The sequence below is a fragment of the Arachis hypogaea genome, chromosome 9 (assembly GCF_003086295.3).
Source record: "Arachis hypogaea cultivar Tifrunner chromosome 9, arahy.Tifrunner.gnm2.J5K5, whole genome shotgun sequence".
In the NCBI taxonomy this organism is placed as follows: domain Eukaryota; kingdom Viridiplantae; phylum Streptophyta; class Magnoliopsida; order Fabales; family Fabaceae; genus Arachis; species Arachis hypogaea.
Genome location: NC_092044.1, coordinates 12,965,973 through 12,978,245, shown reverse-complemented (window position 1 = coordinate 12,978,245; position 12,273 = coordinate 12,965,973). Strand labels below are relative to the sequence as shown.

The following is a 12,273-nucleotide window of genomic DNA, read 5'->3' as shown; positions in this document are numbered from 1 at the left end:
GATGCCTTGATGGTATGATGTATGAGAAATATGCATGTTGTGATATATGCTTGATGACTGGTTATGGTTGAATTGTGGGTTGAACCATGTTGATGGTGAGTATGATATTGATTGTGTACAATGATGATTTATTGGAATTGGTGTTGTTGAGAATTGGCATGAGGAAGAGTATATGATATGTCAATATGTTTGAGTTTGAGCCACTTGGGTGAAGTGGGTTAAAATGATGAGATAGTGATTTTGTAAATTGTGGTAATGTGTCAATGTGTGAGTTGAGGAGGCTTGATATTGAATTTGATATATATTGATTGATTTCAAAGAAAAGGGATGAAATTGGCATGTTTTGATTGGTTTTGAAAAGAGTTGAAAATGGCCTGTTTGAAAATGGCACTTTGTGGTTTTTATGAAAAACATGGTTTTTGGGCATACTTTGATGGGACATAACTTGGACTACGGATCTCCGTTTTGTGTCAAATCTGTTTAGAAATGAAATTGGATCCGGGAAGTCCATGCCTTTTGAAGAACGGGTGAAAAACGATTTAAAATGAGGAAGTTATGTCCGTTGGAAGATTGGGGTTTAAATCTGTGAATTTTGCAGCTTTTAACTTAGAAAATTTTTAGCAGAATAACCCCTTGCGCGTAGGCACACTTGGCGCGTATGCGCCAATCTTCCAGAAAGCGCCATCCACGCGTGCGCGTGATGTGCGCGGGTGCGCCGATTGTGCTGCACCCAATGCCCAACCATTTTCCAGAGAGTTGTGCCAGAACTGTGCCAGCTTTGTGTCTGGGGCACGAGAGTACCCACGCGTACGCATGGTTGACGCGTGCGCGTCGTTTGACTAGTTTTCAATCCACGCGTTAGCGTGCATGACGCTTACGCGTCGATGAGTTTTCGAGGCCATCCACGCATGCGTGTGGAGTGCGCGTACGCGTGGCCCTGTTTTCATCCCAAAGTTGATTTTTGAGTTTTAAAAGCCAAATCTCATACTTCTAAGCCTCCGATCTAACCACTTATGTCTTAAATCATTATGATATGTCTAGCTATGAGAAGAAGGGCTTGTGAATATGGTAACTTACGAGTGAAGCAAGGGAAAAATGAATGATCAATGAGGATCAAACAGGATTATGTGAGATGCGGAGGATGGTGGTGGAAGTGCTTGTTATGCCATGGGCCGAAAGGCTATGATTGTTAATGAAACGGCTGGTTATGGATTTAACCGTGAGCCGAGTGGCTGGTTATGGATTTAACCGTGAGTCGGATGGCTGGATTATTGCCGTGTTACGGCGGAGCCATGATTATGGCTATGTATAAATGCATATATATGCTGTTAAATGAATTGTGAATGTTGCACTTCCCTTATCGGAGATGAGAGTTTCCCTGGGAGAAAGCAGTGGCTAGCCACCACGTGCTCCAGGTCGAGACTTGAAGCTCTGTTGACCTTATGTCGTCAGGGTGGCCGGGCACTGTGAAATTCCCGGACGAGCTCACCCCAAAAATATTCACCAATGATGGTGATGGATAAATATTCACCAGTGAGGGTGATGGATATGGATCATGATTATGATCAAGTTATAATGAGCATGACTCAAGTTGGGGAGACACGACAGAGGGACAGTCCACCAGGACTTGTCGGGTTGGCTCTATAACCGACAGATGATATCATCGGCCACTAGGGACATGCATTCATCATATGCATACTATATGAATTGTTTGGGATTGCCTATTTGACTGCATATTACTTGCTAATTGTCTAAATGCCTTACTTGTTCCTAATTGTATATTTCTTGCTTGATATAACTGTGTTTGCTACATTATACTCCTGCTGGTGGTTGGGAGGTCTGAAGGAATTGGAAAGGGAAGTATTAGTTAGACTGAAGAATCTTTAGTCAGATGCCCTTTTATGGTTTAGCCTGTTTATAAGCTTTGATATTATCTGGAGGAAGTTCTAGGATTGCCTTCAGCTTTCCTCTGTTATTATGTATTATATATGTGGAAGCTGTTACCATGCTGGGGACCTCTGGTTCTCACCCATGCGGATTTTGTGGTTTTCAGATGCAGGACGTGAGGTTTCCCGCTGAGGCATGCTGGAGACTTCTAGATTTGCGAATATCCTTTGTTCTCGGGGCTATGTTTTGGTTTATATGTTTTGCTTAGATACTTTTATCTCCATTAAATAATACAAACTGTGATGACTCCTCTTATGGGAGATTTTGGAGATTAGGTTTTATGTATTTGTGTCCCTTTGGGTTTCCTTTGGGGTTTTTCTTATTTTTATCATATGTATACATTGCTATGCTCGGACCGGTTATCTTCGCAGCCGGATCTTGATTCTTGATATTCCTGTTTTTGACACTCCTTTGTATAAATATAATCACGCGTTGGTTATCCTTGTTCGCTTACGTTATCGATCGGGGTGTTGCGCTTTCGAGTTGCGATTTTTGTTTACCCCTTTTTTCTATAAAGGCTCCTAGTTATAATGAATCATTCATACTACTATACGTACTAAATTTTTATTTTAGAGGTCGTAATACCTTGCCATCTCTGAATTATGACTTAAGCATAAGTCTTTGTATGGTAGGGTGTTACAAAAAAAGAATACATTATTGCCTACGTTGGAAGGTGGACCAGTGATCTTCCAAACTGAACAATCTCCAGAGAGTTTAAGATATGCAGCAAATTTTCAAGGCAGATACTACAATGAATGATTCATAGTTAGGGTAAACAGAGTATTTTCATATATAATGAATAACAGATATGAATGAATATTTAATAAATTTGCAAAAAAAAATCACTTTTTTGAGATCAACTTGCCAGTCTAGATTGACTCAAATCCGAATTTGTGATGGTCTTTTCATAATAAGCATCTGGAGTGTATCTGATTCAGGATATTTTAAACATGTTAGTCACCACATTAAAAAATATCGATCTGTACCACAATATTAAAATGCAAAAGTTAAGAAAAAAAGTTACATTTAGCATTACCCGTGGTCAGACAAGTCGCTTGTTTCATTACTTTGTTCGCTGACCTCCATTGATGAATTTCTTGAACCACACAAATCTATGGAATTATGAGGATCATCCCCTACCAGTATCTCATCTTCATCATCATTTTCATCATTATCGAAGGATCATATATTTCTGATTGGTCTAGATCATCCATTTTGATTTAAAATAACAAAAATTTATGTAAATATATTTTTGACAACCAAAAATAAAAAAAATTAATGATCAAAAAAGAAATCAATTAATTAGTTAATAATCAACATGCAAATTGAACATTAAAAATGTAATAAACTATGAAAACCAATCTGAATTGAGCATTGATTTATTAACTAACTAAATATAAATAATGGTTAATGCACATTCAAGAACAGTTTGATATTTTTTAATGTTAGAATAGACTTTGTTTCATTATTTTAATCACTCATAGTAATTGTCTATGTTCGAATTAAATAATCTAAATAACTATTAGAATCATTTTGTATTTTTTTAGACTTTAATAACTCTATTGGTCCATAGAATTTCGCAAAATTTTTAATCAAGTGTCTATATTTTTTTATTTTAATTGAGTCCTTGCACCATTTTTTTTAATTGGCTCCCAAGGCTTTGTTTTTCTTTTAATTGAATCTGTGCACCAAATTTTTTGTTGTAAACAGCTCCCTATACAATTAAGCGAATCACTATCAACAGGGGCCTGATTGAAAAAAAAATTGGTTGAGGGATTGAATTGAAACAAAAAAATTATATGGACTTAATAGAAAATTTCAGAAAATTATAGGGACCGACAGAGTAATTAAAATTTTTTTAATATACAATTATTGATTAGGACATGAAATTAAAAAACTTTCAACAAATACCCTTCGTGTATTATTTAGCTAGAAAAGTTAATTAATTAACTAATTACTTGAATCTAACCACATAACCAAGAAACTTTTCATATTGTCCAAGACAAGAATAAACGCTAATTAAACAGTTTAATAACCTCTGATACTTGTGTATGTTTGAAATAACTACATAAATTAAATCCATCTAATGATCTAAATGATTCTCTAAACAAATTTATCATGGGATTAATTATTTCAACCACATGTGGCAACTGGTCAAGCTTACGCTAGCTAATTTAATTACCTTCAGTAATTGTTCGTTTTGAATCAATTATTAACTATTTTAATCACTTTCAGCCATGTAAACAACAAGAACTAAACAATTTCATGATTATGTTAGCTAATTTAATAACAACTTATCACAATTTAGAATGATTATAATGATTTTAAATGACATTTAGAATTATTATATTATTTTTTATTTTACAAATATTAATTGAGGAGTCAAATTAAAAAGAGACTAAGTACAGAAGTCTGGTGATATGTTTAATTAGGAATTCTCTGTGTTAGTAATAGTTAAAGTAAACCTTTTAGGTATAACAATGTAAAAAAATAATCATAAATCAATAAACGAATATGTTATTAGATATAAATCAAAAGAATTTAAAATATAATTTAACAAAAACAAAATTGGACAGGGATAAAATAGTTAAAGATATTATTATACCTGACAAATAAGATTTGAACTCTGATTAACATTCTGGGACACTTTAACTAAATTTTCTAAAAGATAAAAATATACAGAACATTAGAAACATATAAAATAAACAAATAAATTATTAGAAACATAAAGATTAACTACAAATATATACGTAAAGGAATAAAAATACCCAAATAATCATTCAAAGAGAGAGCAGGCATCGAGGAATCGAGGACCTCTAAAACATTACAAAAGAAAAAAAATTACAAAGACTCCCATAGGTATGAAATCATTGAAAGTTGGAGCAAAAAACACTAAAAATATCACGAAGGTCAATTCAATACTGACCTCTTGCGTTTCGATGGTGACTTTGTGTTCGCTTTCTTTTCAAAGAATTCCTCCTATATTCTCTGGCACGAACAGAATTTTGAGACATCTTTGTTACATGTACTAAATAAAACAAAAGCTTGAAACATAAATCACAAGAACTACCCCTAATTCGTTGCCAAAAAGACATCCACATTCTTAAGTTCCTATAAGCAACAAGTAAAAAAAAAAAGAGGGGTGGTTGGGAACAAAACTTGTGAAACATAGCAACAAAGTACTTATATAACCATCCACACGTTTGGTAAGGCATAAAAGGAAAAAAAAATAAAGTATTATATTGAACACCAATAACTAATTGACATGAAAAGATAACGTTGTACAACAATAAACAAATAATAATAAGAACTGTTGCATTTCATTAAAATATTGATATTGATATACACAATTACATAGGACTATCTCTCCTATGATAAGGAGGATTCCAACATCTTACTACATATCCTAGTATGTAACCTATATAGGCTACAACATTGAAAATGTGTCCAATCCCTAGCAAAGTCACTATTACAAAAGAAGGAGTTGAGAATAGACCTAGTTGACAGATGACCTGAGCCAACACAAAAGAAAAACCCCTATATCTGACAATCCTATTTGTTGGACACAATCCAAAAAAGTCAAATCAAAATAGCATCCAGCCAGCATGATTACATTTAGATATATTTTGAATCATAAGCCTTTTTAAATACTTATAAATATACTATATAAAATATCTATACCTACACACAGCAGCTCAATTCCACACCTTAAATCAAACTCCATTAACCTTGGCAATCTTGGACCCATGCCCATCTGCATCATTAGCCGCCTCGTCAAATTAGGGATTCAAATTCCACTTGCCCTTGGAAGTGACAACATGATCTTCATGAATAAGCTTCTCTCCATATTGGGAAGATGCATCAAGAACTTGGGACAACACCTCCTATGACATACAAATTAACAAAAGCTGTGAAAATCACTCAACAATGCAGAATCCATTTAGAAACAACACACATAGGAAGGAGAAAAAATATTATATAATAGCACCTGAGTTTTTTTCACTGGTGAGCTAAGCAATATATCCAGTTCAACAGAAAGATCATCACTAAGGGTATCATTCTCGGGTGTTTTCTCATCTTTTCCATTTTCATGATTAATTAAGGCAGCAAATTCAGTCCCTCCGAAAATAGTAGGCTGTTTTTCCGCGAGAAAATCTATAAAAACTAGGGATTTAGATAAAATCCCAAAAGACTCAGCAGCAACTTTATCACTTTTGATAGAAGTCTTTGATGACTCCTTCTTAATACCAATATCCTCGTTTTCACAGGAAACAGATTTGTGTAAATCAAGCTCCTATTCATATTGCATAAGAGTTTAAAAATAGATAAGACCATAAGAAAAATTCACCACAGCACAATAAAAAAATAAAACATGAATTTACACAATCTAAAAATACTTATTTGTATATGTAACATTTTTTTGGAGTAGACTCATCATCATCATCATCATAATCGGGAAGTTTAAACATGGCAATAATGGTGGGATCATCACATATTCTCCTAACTCGAAAAGTGCCATAAAATTTATCATGTCTGACACCTTTGGTATCAACCTTCAGCAGTAATTTTTTTCAATGATCCCTTGGAATATGGGAGGATAAGTATCCCCACATATAAGCTATTTTCAAGGTAATAGATAAGAAATACACAGTTTGAATAACACATATCAACTAAAATAAAGAATATGGCTATAAAAAAATGAATCCCATAAAGTGAACACACAAAATAAAACTAAGAACATACACTTGCATCTCTTTGAACCTCAGTAAACAAGTCAGCGCATGATTTCTTAAGCAAATAAATTATCTCACGATCGAAGAGAACGAAAATACCCTCCCCACTATGATCTTCAAGTGTTATTTTAATTTTAAATCTATAGAAAAAAAGAACACAATAATTTGAAATAAATAATACCATGAAACATTATTCTTATAAACAATCCACAAGACAAAATGAAAAAACATTTTGAACAAAATTTCTGACCTTGGAGTCACATTAGTTATATGCTTCACACAGAAATCACAGTAGTATGCACCATTTTGAGGATAGATACCCTTTCCACACATACAAGTAAAATACCACCAACCTCCATCCTCAACAATACCTCTGATTGTACCAAAAATGATAAAATAACCCTCCTACGTAAGGGACATTTTAAAATTTGTTAACAATATGTATGAAAGAACAAATCCGAAAATTATTCTTTGATTTTCTTTTTCTATTCATTTGTGTATAAAATAAACACAACTAACTTAAAAGATGTCAACCTCGTTGTTATCTTGAAACTCTTCAATAGTGCATTTTCTAGTTAAACGCATAAAATCATCTTCTAAGAAGACAACTTTACCCTCATTTGCGATAAACAGTGGCTGGGTACCATTGACACCTTGCTCAATCATACTAAAAAAATGATGCAAATACTTGTACTTGTTACTCTAGATTAGTTTTAACTAAAGAATACAATCAAAAACAACAAAATAAACTATGCTAACCTCTGCCTGAATTCAACAACTTCAGGAAGATCATGATTAAATAATATTTGAGTGGCATACATGACATTTTGAAGACCTACTTGGCCTACACAACAATACAGAAAGAGTCTAGCAAAGTTTAATGGAGACAACACCTAGAGTAGCAATAAGAAGATGTACAGAAAATAAACAATGTACCCCTAAAGAACTTGACTTTTGCAAGTTGAATGACAACAACAGGCTGCTCCACATAGCCAGAGGCTAGGAAATGATTTACATGATTAACATAGTTCCCAAACAATGCACATCGCACTGTAAGACTGAAACTCAAAACATGACAAAGAATGAAACAGAAAATAAGGAAAAAAGATGATTAAAAGATAAAGAGAAACCACCAGAAATGACTGAATCAACATACTCTTTTGAAGTTAATTCCAGCACAATCATTTTCACAATTTTTCCCTTTTACATATTCTTTCTCTTCTCCCACTGAAGTTAAAAGACCAATGACATCTATTCCAGATAAACATAACCTATTAAGTATTCAAAGGATTCGTTAAAAAAACTTGAATAAAAGAATAGCAAGATGATATACATACCAACCAAAAAATCATAATCTTGGGTCATGTTCAGCAACTCAAAAAAAGGAAACATATTGAATCAAGTCTTTGGGATAACATCTTCATCAACAGCTATAACAGTGGTTTGGTGAAGGAAAACCAATTTGAATTCATGAGAAGTTACTCTATAACTACCATGATTTGACACAACAGTAAAGTATGCCATTCTATAAACTTGACCTTCAACTATATGATCCCTAAACCTATTAAGAAGTTGTTTCTTAACTGTAGCTTGAATTTTTTCACACTGAAAATGCAATAAAAAAAACAAAATCAGATTAGTGAAACACATAATTTTAAGTTGAAAACTTAAAAAACAACTAACACCATATTTAAAAGAAAAGCTAATAGGGGCTAACATGCTCATCAAGGAGAATCATCTCTATTGAGTTAGGAACCTCATGGTTACCAAAAGAGGGTACAACACAAGGCCTTAGAACCCTAACTTTCAACTTCCAAGCCTCTCTAGGAGGATGCATCTTAGAAATCATATCAAATGGATGAGGCATTGTAGGAAAAAAAGACAAAAATAGAGTTGATGAAATAGATGAAGATATAAACACAAAAAATCTGAAATAAACAGAGCTTAGGAGAAAATAGAAGACAGCAGAATGCTTGTGCATTGAATGTGGTTCACTAACCATCCTTTTATAAAAAAAATTTAGGGCACAAGACTCACCTTTTTTAATTCAAATTGAACATGAAAATGGAGGAAAAAGAAAATCTCAGTCCATATTCATCTCCATTCAATGGCATAGGGAAAACTAATCACAGGAGTAAAAGCTGAACAAAAAAAACAGAAAAAACAAGTGAAAGTTTGAAGAAATCAAGAAATAGGGACAACAAAAGGAGATATCACACCATACCTACTATAGTACACCTACATATCATTAGACCATAGGGAAGGCATTCATCAACTACCCCAAACAATGATTCTACTCATGGCATGGAGAGTTGGTAAATGTGTTAGGTAGGGATAGGTTCGAAACAGCAAATGAATATGAAAAAAATTATAGACACGCATCAATAAAATTTTGTCAATCACATCAACATTCATGAAATAGATCAGATAGAAACCCCATACCTTGATAATGATTCCCAAATTTTCAATGAAGAATATATGGCACAACCTGATTATGTGTGCAGAAGACATTTTCATGGGAAGATCACTTGCTAGATAGATTTCTCTTTGGATGAAGAGATCTGCTAGTTAGACAAACAGTACCATGAAGCCATTTTAGTGGCACAAGCCTATTCCTTTATCAATGAATCACACAAATTCAGGCCAAACAGCTCTAGTTCTATGCAAGAGATGAAATATACAGCAGGTTTTGCAAAACCAAAAAAAATTGAAATGCAATTGAGTTGACTAACCAAAGATTTCATCAAAATGCAAATAAATGACCAAGAAGCTATCAATCAATTCCTATCAATCACATCACCACTCACCAAATAGATTACATAGAAACCCCATACCTTCATAGGGATTCCCACATTTCCAATGAAGAATATATGGCAGGACATCATTATGTGTGCAGAAGACATTTTGAAAGGAAGATAACCTACTTCCCGTATTTCTCTTTGAATGAGGGAATTCCCTAGTTAGACAAACAGTATGGTGATGTCATCTTAGTTTGACAAAGCCCATTCTTTTCGCAATGAACCTCTTAAATTCAGAGCAAAGAGCTGCATGTCTATGCAACCGCTAAAATATAAGATAATTTTTATATAAACAATAAAAAAATAAAATGCAATTGAATTAAAATCAAAATATAAATAAATGACCAAGAAGCTATACATCAATTTCTGTCAATCACATCACCACTCATAGAATAGATTAGGTACAAAACCCATTCCTTGATAATGATTCACACAATCCACATGCAACCAGCAATTCACTTTATGTAAACTTAATGGATTTATTGAATATACAAAAAATAAATAAATTCATCAGTTTTTAATATTGGATTGAATGGATCTACTTTTGATATAATTATTTGAGTGCTTCATAAAATTTGACATCAAACATATATAGCAGAACATAATTTTGAATGCAGAAAATATTATAAATTCCTAGATTCAGCCCAAACAATTCAAAAGAATTATTGAATGAGAATGGAAATGGGAATGCAAAACTTGAACAGGAGAAAATGGAATTGGGAATGCAAAACTTGAATAGGAGCGGCACAAGCCCATTCCTTTCTCAATGAAGTTCATGACAAACAGCTCTAGCTCTATGCAAGAGGTGAAATATAAAGCAGTTTTTGCATAACCAATAAAAAATTGAAATGCAATTGAGTTGACTAACCAAAGGTTTCGTCAAAATGCAAATAAATGACCAAGAAGTTATCAATTAATTTCTATCAATCACATCACCACTCACCAAATATATTAGATAGAAATCCCATACCTTGATAGGGATTCCTACAATTTCAATGAAGAATACATGGTAGAACATCATTATGTGTACAGAAGACATTTTCAAGGGAAGATAACCTACTCCACGTATTGATCTTTGAAGGAAGGAATTTCCTAGTTAGACAAACAGTACAGTAATGCCATCTTATTGTCAGAAAGCCCATTCCTTTCTCAATGACCCTCTTAAATTCAGGGCAAAGACCTGCATGTCTTTTCAACAGCTAAAATATAAAATAATTTGTACATAAACAATAAAAAAATGAAAATACAATTGAGTTGAATAACCAAAGATTTCATCAAAATATAAATAAATGACCAAGAAGCTATCAATCAATTCCTATGAATCACATCACCACTCACCAAATATATTAGATAGAAACCCCATACCTTGATAGGGATTCCCACATTTTCAGTGAAGAATATATGGCAGAACATCATTATGTATGCAGAAGACATTTTCAAGGAAAGATAACCTACTCCACACATCTCTCTTTGAAGGAGGGAATTTCCTAGTTAGAAAAAAAGTACTGTGATGCTATCTTAGTGTGACAAAGCCCATTCTTTTCTCAATGAATCTCTAAAATTCATGGCAAAGAGCTGCATGTCTATGCAACAGCTGAAATATAAAATAATTTTTACATAAACAATAAAAAGATGAAATGCAATTGAGTTGAAATCAAAATATAAATAAATGTCCAAGAAGTTATACATCAATTTCTGTCAATCACATCACCGTTCATAGAATAGATTAGGTACAAAACCTATTTCTTCATAATGATTCACACAACCTACATGCAACCAGCAATTCACTTTATCTAAACTTAATAAATTTGTTGAATATACATAAAATAAAAAAAATAGATTCATCAGTTTTTAATATTGGATTGAATGTGTCTACTTTGGATATAATTATTTGAGTGCTTCATAAAATTTGACATCAAGCATAAATAGCAGAACATGATTTTGAATGCAGAAAATATTACAAATTCCTAGATTCAGCCCAAACAATTCAAAAGGATTATTGAATGAGAATGAAAATAGGAATGTAAAATTTGAATAGGAGAGAATGAAATTGGGAATGCAAAACTTGAATAGGAGAAGCTGGGTCTATAAACTCACTTTGCTGGAGAAACTCTGTCAATCACATCACCACTAAAAAAGTAGATTAGGTAGAAACCCCATACCTAGACAATGATTCACAAAACCAAACCCATGATCCATAAATATAAGAAAACATAAGTAAGAAGACAATCTTTATAATCATTATAAAATCCAAAAAATTGATGAAATACACAAAGTACATGCAACAAACAATTCAATAGCTAGCAAAAGGAGAAATGATAATCAGATTAACAACTAACTTTGCTGGAAAAACTCTCGCAATCACATCACCACAGAGGAAGTAGATTAGGTAGAAACCCCACACCTACACAATGATTCACAAAACCAAACCCATGATCCATAAATATAAATATAAGAAAACATAAGTAAGAAGACAATCTTTATAATCATTATAAAATCCAAAAAATTGATGAAATACACTAGGGGTGAAAACAAGCCAAGCCAGGCCAGACTTTACTCTTAACAGGCCAGGCCTGTAATAGAGTATACTGGCATAAGTCTAGCCTGTAGTTTGATATATGCTTTTTAATGAGTACTGAGTCTGGCTTGTTGTTAAATCTGGCCTAGCCTGAAGCCTGTCAATAGGCCTGTTTTTTTTAATAATAATTAAATTTAAGATATAATTTAATTTTTAAAATTATAAAATATAAAATAATAAATTTATGGACAATATTGATACGAAATAAAGACAAAAT

At 33.0% G+C, this 12,273-nt stretch overlaps 1 protein-coding gene across 1 annotated transcript; it reads right to left on the bottom strand.

The window, feature by feature from the left end:
• Positions 1 to 8,078: 8,078 nt before the first annotated feature.
• On the bottom strand, positions 8,079 to 8,547 carry LOC140175061 (uncharacterized). The gene is made up of 2 exons (XM_072201966.1): positions 8,398 to 8,547; positions 8,079 to 8,285 (listed from the first exon to the last, which is right to left on the bottom strand). The coding sequence occupies exons 1-2, from the start codon at positions 8,545 to 8,547 to the stop codon at positions 8,079 to 8,081; spliced, it is 357 nt and encodes a 118-aa protein (XP_072058067.1).
• Positions 8,548 to 12,273: the final 3,726 nt, after the last annotated feature.

What these genes read in the sequence shown, in the direction of transcription:
- LOC140175061 (XM_072201966.1), bottom strand. Translation starts at nt 8,547, where the DNA reads ATGCCTCATCCATTTGATATGATTTCTAAGATGCATCCTCCTAGAGAG. An exon ending in TGATTCTCCTTGATGAGCAT is followed by an intron (nt 8,286 to 8,397) that starts GTTAGCCCCTAT and finishes TTGCATTTTCAG; the next exon opens with TGTGAAAAAATTCAAGCTAC.